We start from the raw sequence: 19,251 nt of genomic DNA on the forward strand, positions 1-19,251 counted from the left end.
CCAACGGCTGCGTATCATTTTAACACTTTATGCCGAAAAAATAAGCCCCCTTTGATTTCTATCTTAACTGGGTGCAGCTTTGCCGAGGTGTTCGATGAAACGTTGCCTTGTCAAGTTACCTTATGCCCGTTCCTCTTAAAGAAAATGATATTTTAGAATATTTTGTTAGCTAGTTAATTGTTTTTTCCCCCATTAACGTTAGAGCAATAGCTATCAACTGAAGGGAGACATTTTTTTCCTCTCATTGCCAGACGAGAACCTGTTTTCTGCCCCGTCTCCCCTCCTTAAAGCCAGCTATTCTGGTTATATCAAGCCCAAAAGCGATTCATCTTCTGAGGAGACCCGACTGACTGCGCCGAAATGGGGGTAAGAGCGACGTTTCTTGTGAATAACATAGCTAAACGTGTAGTAAAATGTCAGTATCGTTAATGTTAAAGTTAGCTGACGTTACACAGTCTGGTAACGTTAACGGTTAGTCAGTTTGTCCGTTAAGGAAAGGGTTAAAGTGCATTGAGGCACAGTCATGATGTTAGAATGACATTGAACACGGTGGGATATGTATGACTTGTCTAAGCTAGCTGTGACTTTGAACGTTATTTAGCTGTTTTAAACCGCACTGCTGTATGTATTTTAATTTTCAGTCAAACGGCTCCAATAGTTCTCGGAAAGTCATCACATTTGGTACCCTTTCTCACATCATTTAACACACCAAATAAATGTGTTGCAAATTATAGTAACGACTGACATTAACGGATAATAGAGGGTGGGCTTGTTGCCTGGATGCTGTGCCTTTTTCTTAAAAAAAAAAAAAAAAAAAAACATGCGCCAGATTTATGAGTCAATCCGCCGCATCCAGACTCCAGCCGGTGCGCCAGAACCGGTGCAGGGTGGTAACGCGTTACAGTCATGATCCTCGATTAGTATTTCTCATTAGTCTTTTTTTTTGCAGCTCCCGATCTAATAACAAACTGGTCACTATTGCTGTCACCGTTAGTGAACATTACCACGAAATCAGTTAATCAAAACAGCTGTTTTGCACCTGAAAATTTGGATTCGTTTTTCTTTGAAGATGTGCAACAGTAGAGTGTACTTTCATGGGGTGGAGGTACTTTCACAGCCTCAGTTTTAATCTCAACAGATGAAAGGAACTTTTGACATATATACACCGTTTGGTTTTCTGATCATTCACAGAATACACTCTCGTTTATCTTCATTTTTAAGCTGTCAGAGAAGTAATTCTGGCGATTTTGTCGCTGTAACGCAAAAACACTGTAACGAGTTGTTGAACCAAATCAGAAAACGGGCCCGGTATACCGATCCATGCCATTTATTTTATCTACAAATCAGCCATTAATAGGTTTTTAATAGCCATAGGTGTGGAGTGGTGAACAGATTCACTGTTTTGCCCAGAGGTTCCAAAAACGAGATTACACCGACGAACATCTGGCGCCTGCCTCTGGAGCCGCTGTGGGCGATTGAGGAAATTCACAACTCCTAAATAAACGATTAGTCAGACCGTTTTAATGACACAGGCGAGTCCTGTCACATATCAAATCGTTTCTGAATGACATACAGGTGAAACGCTCAATTATGCACAGAAATATGTGAACTGCTGGTGGTGAAAACCGCAGCCCGGACTGCGGAATATCATGTTATTCCTCCAGGTCTGACTGCAGTAACTCTTCATCATCACATACATGTCCGCAGCTGTGTGTCTTTTCAGTTATTCTTAAAAAAAACGAGAGCCCGTGTCGATGCAGAAAGTCGTGAATTCATCATTTTTATTTGGATTATGAGGGAGAGAAGATCCACAAAGGGTGGGGGCTGGGAATCAAACCCAAAGAAGGCGGTGATTTTTTTTTCTTTTTTTTCTCTTCCACCGACCATTTGGTGAATTTTCTTTAAGACATTACATAATGCGACGGTGCGTCGTGTTGCTGTCATTGACGGTGCTGGGCTTGGTGAGGATGTAGAGGCGGCTCTGGTCTGGGTACCAAATGGGCACAGACAAGTGCGTCAAAATGGTTCCTCACCAGTAACTTGTCATCCACACCCCACACCCCAACCTCCCAAAAATGTCGACGGTTATGTCCCAAAGGAAGGTGCTCTCCATATGGGTAGACACAGACCTCCATGATGTTATTCCCACTAAAAAGTCAGGTTATATTCCTGAAATAATACTACATTCCTGTAGTATTATGATAAAGCTTTATCGAGTGTCAACACTCAGTGGTATATTGCTTTGTGGAATTTTATAATCTCCTGCATCATGTTGTATTTTCATTTAGAGTATTTGCATGATAGTTAAAGTTTATCAGTGATATGTAGAGCCCATAGCATCATACTGACATGCACTATACTATAACTGTAGGTGTATTTCTTTGGTGTCCATGGTGTCATGGCCCATGAACGGTAATGAAATGTGATGTGCAGTGGTTTCTCCTCTACTCCATATCCGGGTTAGGGGGGGTTGGGATGAGAGAGCATTCAGGCCAAGTCGTGGAAATAGTGCCACTCTGTCACGGTTTGTGATGCTGTCCACTAGATCGCCGAAGGGGAAAACCGCGCACAACTCTGACTGCGTTGAGGAGAGGAGGAGGAGGAGGAGGAGGAGAGTGGCGTGTGTGCATACTGGGGAGTGGAAACTCCCATGTTCAGGCTGCGATTTGCCATCGGGAGGGATGGAGAGAGAGGCGATTCGGGTGACATGGGAGATAGGGGTGGGGGGAGACCAGAGGGAGGTTCAGTTGACAAGGCAGCTGGGGCCATTTGATCCGGGTCAATCAATTGATAGCGGCTGTTGCTGCGCAAGGCAACGATCGGGTTGGTCTGTGAATGGATGGAAGGCAGAGATGAAACAAAGGTCAGGTGCTGTGGGCCACGCAGGAAGGGAGTTTAGGGGAAAACTGACTAAGATCCTGTGATTGACAGAGAATTAGGGAGGTAGACAGAGAGGGAGAGACAGACAGAGATGCCTTTGTGGTGAGTCACCTTGAGAAGAGGAAGGAATGGAGAAGCACAGGAATGCAGTAAGAGATGCTGCTCATGTGCAGTGATGACACAAAGGAGGGAGCGATGGTGGAGCTTGAGGAGACAAATGGAGAGATGAACATGGAGATACACAAGGAGAAAAAGAGATATACAAGGATGAATGCATCCGCTGTTATCCCATAATGCACTTGGTGTGGAAGCCTCAGGAGGAGAGCCAGTTGCTGGATGGATGGCGTGTGATGTGGCTCTGTGTGTGTGTACGAGGCAGGTCGTTGTATTAAACCTACTTTCATTCATGGTGTCTAACCCATATATGATGACGCTGATCTTTCATGCAGAAGCTTTTGACATTATGAGATCTCTTCGTTGCAGTGGCGTCGTTTCAGTCCTAATAATAATTACCTGTACTGTAGCTCGCTAAAACAAGTGTAAATAATCATACACCAGTATGTGAGAGATCCTTTTTACTCTATAAAGACATCTACAATATGAAACACTTAATACTCTTAATTATAATTCATCCATCAGAGAGTGGTTGCCTTGCAGCATGTACATTGACCTATGAAAAATATGTCAAACTGCTGTCACCATCCGCAGCATATTATCAGTTAAATGTATTAACAATTCATTAGCCTAATGACATCAAGCTCACACATCATTGGCTGCTGGATTTGCACTACTGGACTTCTTTTGCACAGTTGTGATGTGAATTTCCCCCTGGGTCTGATCTCATCTGATCTCTTAAGGAATCATCGTACTGTCCAGGGTAGTGAAAAGGAGAAAATTACATATTTCTAGATGCATTACTGATTTAAACTGATAATATTATAGTTTTAAGTGATACATTCTACTTGTGAAAAGGGGCATTGTTGGGATTTATGTCATGAAGTAGTTACATTAGTTAAAGCATTTGTTGCTTCATTCATTGGGTTTATGCTGTGCTTATTTCCTGAGGTAAATTAAAGAGTACCAGCATTGGGATGAGTCAGCTTTCACTTTATTCAATGCATAATGGAAATTCATATTCAAGGTCATATAACGATACTAGTCTTTTTTATATCTGTTTCATCATCGGTTGCTTGTAAAGGCCTTATTTTGACTGAAGATACAGATGTTGAATTCAAATAATACTGTTGAATGGTGGATGAATTATGGTGAGAAATATTAGTCACATTAATCACATAAAATGATTTGTAGTGCTGGTTAAAACAGTTAGATTCAAAGTGATATCCAGATCAGTTACGTGTTGCACTTGAGGCAAGTTTGTACATAACGGACCAGTCAATCATTTTGTTCCATAACAGTGAACTTCTGCATACTTAAGGGATCTTCTACTGCCCACTGAATTTACAACATCAGTAAGATAGCAAAACATCCCGTTGCTCTAGTCTATGTACAACATTTTAGCTAACTAACAAAAAAAAAACATGGAATCACTGGGGGCTTCGAGTACACAGTGCCCTTAATCCTCCAGAGTTAATGTATATGCAGCTTTAGATAATTGTAAGGCAGTTTTTATATATAAAGGCACTTCACTGTATCACATAAGTATGAATTAATATAACTTTTAAATGCATGCATGCAGGCACAAAGCAGGTGCATGCATGGCAATCTTATTGCTTTGTGATTCTAGCAGTAGGGCTCATTGTTATGGGGTCGAAGCTGAGCCTCAGAGACTGGAAAAACGGCATGCTTATATTGTGGTTTCACAGAGTTTAGTCCATCACCCATGTTCAGACATTACGTTCGATATAACTACATAACAGTGACGTACAGTTCATTATTTCGTATATGATTACGTTTACACTACATGTGTTTCTTTGGTCATTGAGTCTGTTGCATAATTATTCCAGTCTGTCAATATTTCATCAGCACTGACTCTCAACGCCCCTGTCCCTCTCTAGTTTCCATCTGTGAGTGAGTGTGTGTGAAATAGCATGGATCCATACTACTGCAAATCACCGATCACGGATTTCCAATACCACTGCTTCAGTATGCAATTCAGTACCGCATGCCTTTCCTGGAAAGCGATGTGAAGTCACTTACATCACTTCCTGTTTGCAGCGCTTGAGTGAGGTGATTTAGGTGTCGAGTGTAGCTCGTAGTTTCCCATGCCTTCTGCAACACTATTTATTTCTTTCAATATTGAATAAGAGGATAAACCCGTTGAGATGCACCATCTCATTTTCAAGGGGGTCCTCGGGCACAAAACATTAAAGATACAACATTTAAACAAAACACTACAGAGCAGAGTTGCTCTTCATCAACATTACAGCAGTATTACATAACATACCTTCACATTGTTAAAAAAATTCCAATACCATCCCATCATCCCCCACAGCTGACTTCAATTATTTAAATGGACCCAGTGGATTGGATGTTGCTAGGAAACTTCACATCCCCCGTCTATCAACCCATTGGAAGTAAACGCTGTCAATCTGATTCTCTCAACAACTGCCATTTTCTATCACACTCTCAGACACGCTGCACAGCATGAGGTGACACACTGCTAAATGGTGGGTAACAGCACAAAATCTGTGGTGTGCTTTATTAGAAATATACTCTGACAGCCATCAGGACTTCCACTGTGCAAATATTTTTACAGAATCAAATCAAACTGATCTCTTATCCCACCATGGCTTTTATCTGCATTTGTTGCTGGATGCACATGTACAATATTAAAACACATCATCGTCGTCATGATGCCGTCTGCAGCAGCAGACTGTCTCCTCTTGATTAAACCTTGGTGCAGATGAGTAGTTCAGCGAAGAAGAGAGCAGAGAAACAGATGGGCAGCCTGGAGGGAGGAGAATGTAAACAAAGTGGGAGGGTGAAGGGAGGGATAGATGATGGAGGACCCCTCTTACTCTGCGTGTGTGTGGGTGTGTCTGCCAGTCCATCAGTATTTTCTAGGTCGGCCAGTCCGCTGATCTGTGTTATAATCCATTTCTTTGTGTGTATAGATACGATTATCAACCGTGGCACCACCAGAGCTATAGTACTGAGCCCTGCCAGAGGCAACATACACCAGTGAGATCTTCCATTCAAAAATCTGAACTACAAATGTGACATTTTGGTGACTGGAATGTCATCAGATTTAGTTGAAAAATAAGCATTTCTAAATAACAGATGATTCAGTGCTGGCTGGTGGATGTTTCACCAAAGCCTTACAGTATGGAGCCTCTGGTAGAGTTTACATTTGCAATCAACCCTAACCTTATAAAATGGGCAGATAACAGCACTGCAAACAGGCAGAGATATAGCAATCTGCTGCTCTAGTGTAAGTGCCTGATAACATACTAAAATTAATTAGTAAATCTATATCATGCCCTATATCTAATTAATGCCCCTTTTCCTTATCCACGCTCATTTGAAGGTGCTTCCCAACAGCTGATGTGATCACTTTGATATGAGACGTCCATAGATCTCTATCTGCTTCCTGATCTATAAATTTTAATTAATGTTGGGTTAATTTAATATTGTGGTTACTTTGGAAACCTTTTATTTATTCACTCATTCATCGATCTAGGATGCACTGATCAAAATGTCCCTTTCTGGGATGTTTGAGATTTGACCAGCGATTTCAGCAGATTAAAAAATGGCTTATCCAGTCTTCCTCAGACCTGTGGTGCCCTGAGCCGCAGGCCGGGCTGGATGCAGTATACAAGCAGATAGAGCGGACTACAAATGTTCAGCATGTAGCTTACAATCTGTCCTGTAGCTCAGTATAGAACATCTGGATGCTGCTGAAACCTCCTCAGGTTTTACAGCCTGTAACTAGACAGTGAGCAAAGGAAACGATGTGCAGGAAAATATCCTCTGTTTATTCAGTTTAACCATGAGTGACGTTGAAAGCAATATACCGTCAGCACATTGTAGGGCTGAAATGAAATGGTGTGTTCTGAAACTTAGACAGTGGTATTCTTGCCCTGGTTTGGTTTAGAGATGCCCTTGAAAGTCATACTATGTCTGTAAAAGGTAAATTGGTGGGGGAATATGTTGCCCTTGATAATTAGGGGTTCATTTTCTTCATGTCACCCTTCTCATATTCCTTTCATCGAGTTGTCAAATATTTATGTGTTAATGTGGCATGTGTCCCCGTGGGCCAGTATGTGATTCGATGGAGCCCAGGAGATTTTTTTTCTTCTGGAGGTTGATATAATCATGTATGTGGCCTGAAGCAGTAGAATATGTTGGCGCACACACAGAAAGATGATCAACACAAGCCATTAAAGTGGAGGATGGACTGTTTGAAGACAGGGAGGGTAAAATAGCATCTTCTGTGAGGCCCGCTGCCAGTTTCCAGCGATAAAAAGAACAGATATTACTGGAGAGGTACAAACTGGGTGTAACTGTTAACTGTGTTTGTCTAATTCTATTAGGCTGCTTCATAGATGCTTCTTTGACTTCATACATCCTAGGATGCTGCAGCACTGAAGGGTTACGTGCTTGAGTAGATGGCCTTGTCACCTCAGCAGTCATCATCCTGAATGGATATGTGCACACATGAGCACGAGTGCTGAGGTGAAGAGGAAATGGAATAGCAAATGTCTAAAAATACAAAAGAGATGCTCATGTCGGAGCAGCAACACTGCAGCGCCCTTCTGCAGGATCTGTGACTTCAACTCAGACTATCAACGGATGTCAAACTGAGATAACTGTGGAGGTGTTTCTGATGCATCTTCATTATTGTGTTGATGGTTGCGTCTTTGTTGTAGTTTGTTTTTTCACAGTTTTCAATAGTCAAATTGGGTTTTACTCTCCAAGTAAAAGAACAGATGAAGATGTTAAGAAGAAGTTCGGGAGGCAGAGAAGAGATCAAAAAGGGAGTTTGTGGCCTGTTGTAAATTGAAAAAAAAAGATCATTTTACTTGCCTGGTTCAGCGCCCTAATTAATTTAAGCAAATTCAGGTCTGTTTAGTGCATCCACGCCAAAGCTTCTACAACTTAAATAAATAAAAAACCAAAGATTTTTTAACATTGTAAATAAGTGAATGAGTAAGGATGAATGAGAGACTGGGACTGAAAAGATGCAAGAGAAAAAGAGAGAGAGAGAGAGAGTGATTGAGAGGGATTATTATTGTTCACTGGGTTAATCTGCCCGTGTAGTAAACAGCAGTAATCTGATGGCCTGCTGGACACAACTGGCAGGGGAACACTGCACCCCCTGACAGATGGCAACACACACATACACACACATAAACAACCATACAGTACACACAGGAAAATACACACACACACACACACACACACAGAAAAAACACAAGTCTGAAAAATGCTCACTTTTGCAGTCAAGCAGAATATAAACATATGCACAACTGCACAGATGGAATAAAAGTACTAAAAAACGGACGGATGCGCAGGAGGATTGTATACTACAGTAAACACAACTACCAATATAGATTTTTGTAGGTCAATGCCAATACTGGTGTTTTGTAATTTTAAAGCTTATAAGTTCTTGTGCTACAAAGCATTCTTTCAATCATATTTCTCAGAAAAGGCTATCCCAAATACATACCCTCTCATCTCTCAGACAGTTATGGCACTTTTCCGAACTGTAAAACCACATTCAGACAATCATCAGACCTTAAAACTCTTCACTACAACATTGTCTGATTTAATTCTGAACTGTTTGCAGCTTCCCAAGGCAAAGGTAAAAAGGCCCCGCCTTCAAATTAAGAGTTAATTAAGAAAAAAGACTCAACTGAAAAGTTCAATGAATTTATTGCTCAAAGAAAATGAAATGACTGGCGAGTCTATTTCTAATATAATACATAAATAATGCATTCACAAGAAAAATGCACTCATCAAAAAACAACAAGTAAAACAAAACTACATAGACAGATGTGTAGAGGTAAGAGAATGCAAAAAAAAAAAAGTGTTGGTTAGCTGTCAACAGGTCATCATCCTGCCAGCTTTTCATCCAGTGAGGGAAAAAACTGACGGTAAACAGCATAAAACAGCCATCAAATCAGTGTGAAACCTCTCAGCCTAAACTAATCCACATAAGAGCTTTCCCAAAATAAGTCTGCTCTTCCCTCTCATCATGCGGGGTTAAACAGAATCTGGATCTCAATATGTGTTTTTTCACATTACATGATGTCATATTTGTATTAGGGTTGGATGGTAGTGAACATCTGCCTGATGAACAAATGTCAAGTCATAATGCATTCCTAGTAGAGAGTAGTCACACAGTTTGCTGCACGCCATGAAAATGCTCCCGGGAAATGTAAGCTGAGTTCAGGCTTAAAGTAAAATAAAATTGTACTTCATAAGGTTAAGGAAGCTATTTAAATTCTCAAATTAGTAAAGGAGATTTCCCTTAGCAATGGATTCATTTAATTACCTACACTTTATTTTATTTCCCCTGTTTCCTAAACCCAATTCCTATATAATAAATTGCCTCATTGTGTCTTCGCTACTAAACACATCCATCTGTGGCCATCAGTGGTTTTTATTGGCTGGACAATTATGAGCCAGATCTATTTGTTCCCCTGCGGGGACACAATTGATTGCCTACGTCTTCTTGTTCTTTTTGCCTCACAGCTTTCTTGTTGTCTGTCTGAAGAAAGTAAAAATAGTCAGTTGAATGGAAATTATAGTGATTTAGCTGTCAGACGTGATTTCAGGAATTGTTGAAGTTGATCACTGTTTTATAATTACCGCTTGTGTACAGTACTCGGCGTAGGTGGGTTGGAGTTTTAGTCATTTCCATGTCGTTATTCTGTACTTGCAAACCCCACAGTCATGTTCAGTGCAAAAAAGTATTGCACCAATCTGATATTTCTAGAGATTTGAAGCCTTGTAGAAATGCTTCTATTCACGTTCAGTGATTTTCTTGTTGTCTTGTGCAACACTTGTGCAAAAGCCCAGTTTCTTGCATGTTTTGAACTGAAGTTGCCAAAAGTCTGTAGTCATAATTTGATTATTTTATGTCAACACTCACAAATATTTTATGTTTTCCCTTTGAGATTTAATTTTCAGAAGCTGAAAAAGAAGCATTTAGAAACACTTAGAACATTGCAACCTAGAACGATGAAATTATTTTCATTAATCTTAAAAGTTGGTTTTCACATAACTATTTATTCATCATTGTCTTTAAACTAATAATAAATCATTTACAAAAATGTTAAGTACATGGATTAGGAAATGTGCAAAAAAATTAAGTTGCAGGTTTTGCCAGACTTATACTGAAAATAAGTGGATGTATCTAACACATACATAATTAACCCATGTTCATGATTAGGTAGAAAGGGCTCAAACACACACAAACACACACACATATCCTTACGCTCTGATGTAGGACACTGGCAATTAAAGCTGGGGTAGGTAGTGTTCTGGAAAAGGCAAAAAAAAAAAGAAAAAACGCCAGAATTTGTCCAGTTTCTCCCACACTACAGACAATAGTCCAATGATCACACATTGCTTTTCATTCTGCTTTCTGTTGATATTCCCGTCTTTCTCTTCTCTCCTTCTGCAATTCATGCAGTCCCGTCTCCTCCTATCCGTCGGTATTCCCCTGCTCGCCTGGCCTCCAAACCTTCTGTGTCATGGGCAATGAATGCACAGGCACTATTACAGGCCTGCGCCACACACGGATACTGGATTTTTTTCTTTTTAATGTCAGAGCGTTTGATTTATTGATTGCTGTCAGGGTGTACAGAGAATTTCAAAAATATAACAAAAAATGCCTCTAAAGTACATTACCCACCTGACATTTACTGTCAGATTTCTTCTTTCCTGAATTGTCCTGTCTCTCTCTTTCTCATGCTCTCTGTCTACCCTCTGGCCTTTCACTTTCCTCTCTCAGACACAGCAGTGGTGTCTGTGGTCTGAACAGCCGTAACCTAAATAGCAATGGTGTAAATTGCAGTTTAAGTGGAGCTCTTGAGACAGGCCTAATGATGCCAGATCTAATCATGAAGGGTAAAATTCCCCCCTCTCACACCAGGGGATTACATCTAAGTTTGGATCTCAATCTAGATGTTTTGACTGAGTCTAAATGTGGAAGAAAAATGAGAGTACGGCAGCCAAGCATGATTTTACACTTCGTCTGTGTTATTGATCAATGATAAACCTGAGGGAAATAAAGTGTTTTAGACACAACAGCAGTTATTGTATTGCAACATGGGTGAACAGAAACTACAAATAGGAGTCTTGGCTGTCTTTGGGTGTGTTTTTTTTCAGTGTATTCCCTACCATTGCCTTGGAGAGCAGCCTGCCCCCTCAACTGGACCCCCCATACCCCCTGAAAGACACAAAATATATTTATTTATGTTATTCACCTAATTTATGTGCACTAGCTTTATTTCAGCTCAGTTTGAGAGTCTCTACTGCGTTTTGCTTACATTTATGGTCGTGCTAGTTTCTCTCTCCGCTGCTCTGCGTAGCGATTGTGCGGTTGAGAGAGAGAGAGAGAGCATGTGTGAAGGTGAGGCTGGCGACCAGAGTATAAAGTTAGCAGTATAGCCATGAACGTAGCAGTGCATTTCATTTGTCAGTGAATAAATACTACAACTCCTCAAGACCAAAGCCAAGTTCCCTTGTCTTGCTTGCCACCTGCTGATTAAAGTGAAGGGCGTTAGCCCCGAAGTTAGCAACAATGAAGTGAGCCTGGACTAACCTGACCAGGCTCACTTCAGATGGACTGATTTTTAAGGTGGACCAACTATCCTCGTTTTAGTGACAATCTCAGCTGCTCCTAAATTCACCATTTTCTGAAACCGTACACATTGCCGTAATGCCTTTTTGTGCCCATTCTTTGAATATTGGATCATACACCCCTGGCTTAAACTTTGAGTCACATGCAGACCACCTCAGTGTGCAAACCCCTCTCTTTAATTTGTATTTTTCTACTATAACATTTTATATTTCTAGCATAAATGCTACTATTGGATCCATGACATGTCTCAGAGCCCCTTTAAAATATTTGTCTCCCACCAAGATCTGAGTCTGGTAACCCTGTATCTCCCTTTCCATTTCTTTAAATCAAGACTTACTCAGGTCTACACCAACATGCCAGAGGTCTGAGTTGAGCTGCATAAAAATACTCTCTAAGATTAGGTAAAGCCATTCCCCTCTTACTTTTAGGCAGTTAAAGTGTTGTAAGTTTTATTCTTGGCGTTTTGCTGTTTCAAATGAATCTAGAGATCATCTTATCCCACGCTATGAAGTTGTTATGGGGAACAATGATTGGGAGAGATTGGAATAAATACAGTAGCTTAGGTAGGATATTCATTTTAACCGTTTGTATTCTGACACTGCAGTCTAAAGGAAGGGTAGACCACCTTTCAACATCCTTTTGGATGGTTTCATCAATTTTGTTACTTGGTTTATTGATTTCAAACATTTCGAAGTTGTTTTGGTTATAGTTACACCAAGATATTTCATTGTTGTAGAATTCCATTTCAGATTATGTGCATCTCCGATTTGCTGGGATGGAGAATAATTAAATGAAAGAATTTGTGTTTTTGTTACATTCAATTTATACCCTGAGTAGTGTCCGTATGTTTCAAGAAGGTTCATTAGGTTTGGGAAACGTGGTTGTTCAAGAAAAAATAATGACATTGTCTGCGATAAGTCCAATGGTATGTTTTTCCCCCCCTTTATTGATGCCCTGCAGGTCTTCACTCTGCCTTATTGCTTGTGCTAAAGGTTCAGCATATAAAGCAAAGAGGGTAAGAGAAAGACAACAGCCCTGTCTTGAACCTCTAGTCTTTGGGTGTCTTTGCTTCGACCTTCTTACCTTTGTTCTCAGGTGGTGGTTTTGTTTCCATTAAATAGAGCATCTTGGTTTGGATTGTATTAATGTATAGTAGCATGTAGTGGTTTTGTTGCAATAAAAGTGAGGATAAGAATGTCAACTCAACTGCTTATATTTTCATAACGTTTATGTAATGTGACAGGACCAAACTCAGTAATCTGGTTGTCTCATTGCAGTATGGACGGTCGGACAGCTACCGCGTGGCCACCACGCAGGACAAGGATGAGAAGGAATCCCCCAAAAAGAAGGGAGGCAAGGACTTGGATGACCTCAAGAAGGAAGTTCCCATTGTACGTACACTGCCTCCTATTTCCTGTGACCTCACTGCCATTTCCTGCAACAGAACAACTTGGTCCAGATGCTGCTGGTTCAAATAATATAGTAGTTTTATATAATATTTGTTGCATCTATTCACCTACTTGGAGTATCTGTATTGGTTGCACGAAAATTTCATTTGAAGTCCGCAGTGAGAAAGGGAGGACTTCATAGAAAGAGCATCCTGGCCTCACTCCAGCATTCCAAGAGCTACGATTCAGCTGTAATCTAATCTCCATTTTTGAAAAGGAGATAACAGAGACATAGTATTTCATAGCAGCTGGTGTACAGTAGTGATGTGGTTTGAGGTCAAATGCCAGAACAATTTAATCCTGTTGTGGAAAGATTTTCTCTCTTGCGTGAGGCAAGATGCCAAACCCACAGGATATCCACTTGACATAAAACTGTATGAGCTGGGTCAGATAAACAAATATCTGAACTGAAGAAAAGTGTTTTTTCAAACTTATGTTTATCAACAAAGGAGCTACATACAGTATGTAACGATCCCAAATGGTGATTCGCATTTAATTCCTGCTTTCAACTAATGACACCATGTTTGCTGTAAAATTTTATGATTTTTACGTGATTGGATAGTATCATTAGATAATATGAATTATTTACTTTATTAATAATAAGTGATAATTCAGTTGTTCACATTTAATTTCCATCTGTATTCTTTGTAGACGGAACACAAAATGTCTGTTGAGGAGGTTTGCCGAAAATACAACACTGATATCGTCCAGGTGCGTTGTTCACTCAAAAATGACACTTTTCTGTGTTATATTCAACTTCATATGGTTGTTTCTATCATCTATTTACACCCCCCCCCTTTTCTCTCTCTTCCTCTATCTTCCTTTCCCTTGATCCATCATTGATGTCTTCCTGTCTGCTCCCTCTACTCCTCCAGGGTTTGACCAATGCCAAGGCAGCAGAGTACCTGGCCAGAGACGGCCTCAACGCCCTGACTCCACCCCCCACCACCCCAGAGTGGGTCAAGTTCTGTCGCCAGCTGTTTGGCGGCTTCTCCATCCTGCTGTGGATCGGTGCCATCCTCTGTTTCCTGGCCTACGCCATCCAGGCCGCCACAGAGGATGAGCCTGCTGGGGATAACGTAAGTGGAGGATTGGAAGGGTAAATGAATGGATTATAGGATGAATTCAAAGCCATGAGTACCCGTGAGATAACATCTTAGGTGGTATGCATATAGAGAAGACTGAGTTGTTACGACTGTGTGCTCCCTTTCATCCAGCACATCGCCTCTCAAAGCGATTTGCTGAGTCAGGAGGGAAATCCTCCTTAGGGATTCGGCTGTGTCAGTGATAAAGAACGTGTCAACTATTTGTCTGAATCATGCCAGCTGACCCATCTTTAGAGTGACAGATAACATCCTGTCAGTATCTATTTGGGCCACAGGGAGTGTGGGACTCCTCTTGGCATTGGTAATAGCTGAGTAAGAGAAGGGCATTCATGGGTCAGCACTGTTTTATGTCGGGTCAGAGCACAGAGTAGAGCTGAGTACAGAGGCTAAATGGCTATGACACACAGCATGAACGGACAAAATACTTGGTTCAGACCACAGGGGGAGACCCATGGTGAAAAAACAACATTGACGAGAAAAAATGAAGGGCTGAAACTGTGCTACCAAGACTATATCACACTCCCAAAATATAAAATCACACTCTGATAACCAGCTACATCAGCTGGTACCAGACATAGATGGGATGCTTTATGGGAACATTAAAGACCTTTTAATTATGATCCATTAAAACTGTGAAAAGAGACGATAGATACAGTAGCGTAATCACAAAAACTGTAACAGAGTAGACAGCAAACTGATGGACAGCCTCCGAGTCACTGAGTCCAAATGAAATCACATTATGCTGTCAGCCACAGGGTGAAAAACTGAAATGAAAGGCTGTCAGCTGATGTGTGTTATTTCTAAAATTGAAACTTTACAGAGGCCCCAACATCCTGAAATAGCTTATTTTCCTCTTGTGCTCCTCTAAACGGGGATGTCAAAATGTCTGACTGATGACTTTTCGAGTTAGTCTCTCCGTCTATGTCTCTACAGTGGTCTATTTTTTCCTTCTTTTTTCCTTTTATGTGATACATTTTTAGATAAAGGTGAAGTCACTTAATTCATTTCTGCATTAAATATGAAAGTCACATCTTTATTTCCTCTCTGCCTCTGTAGTTGTACCTGGGTATCGTGCTGTCAGCTGTCGTCATCATCACCGGCTGCTTCTCCTACTTTCAAGAAGCTAAGAGCTCCAAGATCATGGAGTCCTTTAAGAACATGGTCCCTCAGGTACTGGACGCTCAACAGTTCAACCAGGATATTGTCGAGATATTTAGTGATAATTGTCAGTTTATTGTCACATGTCTCCTTTTTGTGAATCAGTGATGTGAAGAAGTTCCAGTGAAAACCATGTATCTTCAAGATTACAATTTTCAGATACTAAGAAAAACAGCCTTGTTAAAAACTTGTTGAACGTACAGTTTTGAGATAATCTAGGAGCCTGAAAGATGGGGAATTCCTCCATCCAAGTAAGGAGCATGTACTCCTTTAACTTATTTTATATAAATTATCAAAATAAGAAATGGAAACAAAACACTTCTTCATGTTCCACTACGCAGTTGACAGCTGTAGATCATGGTAGACATTGTTTGCTCATGTCTGGTTTGGAGAATTTTTTGCATAAATGTTTCATTACCAACCACAAATACGAGCCTTTTGGTTCAGTTTGCTTGTTAAGTTGTTGAAAAAGAAGTAGGGTCATAATGAGTACATGATGTTGGGTTCACATATTATGCAGGTATTGATCAACTAGACATCATTCTTCTTCTTTCTTCCTTATCTGCGACGTAGCTTTCAATGGCTTTAGTTTGACCTCATCTGTCACCTTACTCTAAATAGCATCTTGAAAAGGTTTTGGTGTTGTTTTTGATATTAATCATTTAGAAGCTTTAACTTTTTATCAGAGGACTGTGAATTTTCTATTTATTCTCTTTTAACAAAAGAAAAGATAATTATTCAACTGTCATGTGCCTTAAAAAAACTCTTTTCCTCCTCTCTCACTGTCTCTTTTCTCTCTTTATCTGTTCACAGCAAGCCCTTGTGATCCGTGAGGGAGAGAAGATGCAGATCAATGCTGAACAGGTGGTGGCAGGAGACCTGGTGGAGGTGAAAGGTGGAGACAGGATCCCAGCTGACCTCCGCATCATTTCCTCCCATGGCTGCAAGGTGGGCTACAGGCAGAAATACACTCTTGCCGCTATACAGACCCAAGAAGATAACACCTATCTTAAAGCTTGAGCAGGATGTTTCTCAAGTATTAAGTGTCCAAGTGCAGCACAAAGAAATTGAGTTATAGTAATTTAATTTTTTTGCATGTAAATACATAACCTGTCAGCTCATTCAGTTTAGCTTTCAATGGCCAACAGATAAAGTCTGGTTGCACCACAGAAGTCAGTGAAGGTGTAAATAATAGTGGACAAAGTGAGTGGACATCAGACTTATGCACAACAAAACAAAAAGACGGACAGCAAGCAGGAAAACACACAATCTGTCCAACTAGTCTTATCATAACCAGCTACTCATTCTTTATCTTTCTCTTCCTCTTTGTCTCTCTGCCCCTCTCACGCACTAATCAAATGGTTTTTACCCTGCTTTGTCCAGGTGGACAACTCATCCCTGACTGGTGAATCAGAGCCCCAGACCAGGTCACCTGACTGTACCCATGACAACCCCCTGGAAACCCGCAACATTGCCTTCTTCTCCACCAACTGTGTCGAGGGTAAGGGTCAACATCGCTTTTATACATACCTGTGCCATAACCATCATTATCACCATCACATTTATCACATATATTTTACATATTATCCACTATCAGTCAGTTTCCAGGACCAATCAGTTACCTCCTCTCTCATCTTCTTTCTGTTTCTCAAACTATTACTTATTTTCCCTCCTTCTGTGCTTTTCTTTATACATGCTGTGTAAATTTTTGTCAACGTCCCTCCATCACTCTTAGTCTCGAATAAACGTGTGTGCAGCTGTGTGTGTGTGTGTGCAATCAGGTGGATGCGTGCATATGTTTGTATTGTTCTGGTTCAATGCTCAGAAAGTCCTGCAAACAAAGATACTACACATTAGCTTTTACTGTAAGCTGCAGTCAAATTGTCTGAGAAGAAGTGGTCAATGACATCACTGGTCATTAAGGGGAGCCTAGTGACTGAGAATGTGATCCCATTTAAGGTCATACCTCTTCCACTCGAGCTCAGCCAGTTCTGTTTTGATGGGAGGCCATACAACTTGCTTCACTATGCAGCTCACTGTGGTAGGATGGGAAAAGAATAGCGTATGGTGCCCTCCTGTGGCCACATGGTTAAATTACATTAAGAGCTTTAGATCCTATGATATACTTCCAAACATCTTGGTTCAGTCAAGTATATCCACACATTCATCTAAACTCACAGTCTAAGCATTTTCTTCTGGATCTGTCAATCTCTGTTTTCCTCTGTCTTTCTCTTTTCTGGAATCAATAGTAGAATTATAACACAAAACCTGCTCCCTCTCCTCTCTGTCTCCAGGAACAGCGCGTGGTATTGTCGTATGTACTGGCGATCGTACAGTGATGGGTCGCATTGCCACCCTCACCTCAGGCCTGGAGACTGGCAAGGTACCTTTACTAGAGATATTGTTATATTTATGTATCTTATAATATATCTCCATTGTGTTGTTTAGAAGCCACATAATGGAGGTCGCTTACTAAAAACAGCTGAACATAAACAAGCTTAATAATGAGACTTTTATTGAACATTTTATGCAATTGTGCGGTTATTAAATTGCTCATTTTTTTATATTTATTCTTCAGACACCCATCGCCAAGGAGATCGAGCACTTCATCCACATCATCACGGGTGTGGCTGTTTTCCTCGGCGTGACCTTCTTCATCCTGTCAATCATCCTGGGTTATTCCTGGCTGGAGGCTGTTATCTTCCTCATCGGTATCATTGTAGCTAATGTTCCTGAGGGACTGCTGGCTACAGTCACTGTGAGTAGAGAAACAGGAAACCAGTGAATGTGTGTGCGCGTGCGTGTGTGTGCGAAATGATTAGTTGGGGGCATGGCAGATGTTAATGAATTTAATAATAATATGATTGTTGTGTGTGTCTCTGTGTGCACAAGGTTGTCCAGTTATGTGATTCCTTCTTTCGTTGTTTTTGTTTCCCAGTATAGTCCTTGTGTGTTTTTTTCCCCCTCAGTTTCTAGGTGTTTTTGTGCAAGATTTGGGTGTTTTTAAATACACTTTTGAATATCATAGAAGAGAAATCCAAGGACATACACAAAATCATTGAAAAAATCACACTCTTTTTTGACTCTGAATGAACAAAAATGTTTTTAGTGTCTTGAAGTCTCTTTTTCTATCCAAACAGCATCCAACTCACAATCACTGACATTAAAACAGTGTTTTTCAGTATTTATGGTTTGTTTTAGCCCATAAACAAGCCACTCTTTAGATTTTTTTTAATTACCTTCTACTACTGAATATATTACAGCAACACATAACACAGTAATACATAACAGTAACAAATCAGATTTCCCAAGCTGTCGAATGTAACAGCTATTTCACCCATGTCTCATTGTGTGCTTACATGCGTCTGTGTAAAGACGTCGTATTTTGTGTCGTGTACAGTGTTTCGGCTAATGTCTCGTCCTTTTTTTTGTTTTGTCTCTGCTTTCTTTTCTTAATGCTTGTGTTGTTTCTATGCTGTGTGATTTTGCTGTACATCTGTGTGCATCTGTATCTTTGTATTTCTGTGCTTTAACATTCTCTGTGTCAGTATCTGTTCCTGTAGTGAAGGTGGTGTATTGTCTCTGTTTGTGTATCTCTCTTACCATTCCTTCTCTCTCCCAAGGCAACCCATATGTGTGTTTGTGTATCTCCTTCTTTCTCTCCATCTTCTTCTTCGTATGTCTCTCTCTCTCTTTTCCAGACCAGTCGCGGTGCTGTCTGCAATGACAACAACTAGCTAATGTAATGACATTAGGTTAATGACTAATCAGCTCCATTAACTGAATTCGGCCTCCTCTGCTTGGCCTTGGCTAGTTTTTTTTGGCCCATGGGTCTTGCCTTAGTTGGCATGATGACATAATGCACCGCTGCTCTGCTTCACTGCTT

At 40.6% G+C, this 19,251-nt stretch overlaps 1 protein-coding gene across 3 annotated transcripts in view; it reads left to right on the forward strand.

Moving 5' to 3' along the window:
- Positions 1-205: 205 nt before the first annotated feature.
- Positions 206-19,251, forward strand: part of atp1a3a (ATPase Na+/K+ transporting subunit alpha 3a) — a 29,665-nt gene continuing 10,619 nt past the window's right edge. For 2 of the 3 annotated variants that reach the window (XM_042434845.1, XM_042434846.1), the window contains exons 1-9: positions 278-366; positions 12,931-13,044; positions 13,753-13,812; positions 13,977-14,180; positions 15,264-15,377; positions 16,179-16,313; positions 16,749-16,866; positions 17,660-17,748; positions 17,944-18,123. In XM_042434845.1, coding sequence (XP_042290779.1) covers positions 361-366; positions 12,931-13,044; positions 13,753-13,812; positions 13,977-14,180; positions 15,264-15,377; positions 16,179-16,313; positions 16,749-16,866; positions 17,660-17,748; positions 17,944-18,123 — 1,020 coding nt within the window. In that variant the 5' untranslated portion in view covers positions 278-360. Of the gene's footprint in view, positions 367-12,613; positions 12,669-12,930; positions 13,045-13,752; positions 13,813-13,976; positions 14,181-15,263; positions 15,378-16,178; positions 16,314-16,748; positions 16,867-17,659; positions 17,749-17,943; positions 18,124-19,251 lie in introns of all 3 variants that reach the window. The other variant, XM_042434847.1, reaches the window with a different exon arrangement.

The sequence above is a fragment of the Thunnus maccoyii genome, chromosome 15, assembly GCF_910596095.1.
Source record: "Thunnus maccoyii chromosome 15, fThuMac1.1, whole genome shotgun sequence".
NCBI classification, from domain to species: domain Eukaryota; kingdom Metazoa; phylum Chordata; class Actinopteri; order Scombriformes; family Scombridae; genus Thunnus; species Thunnus maccoyii.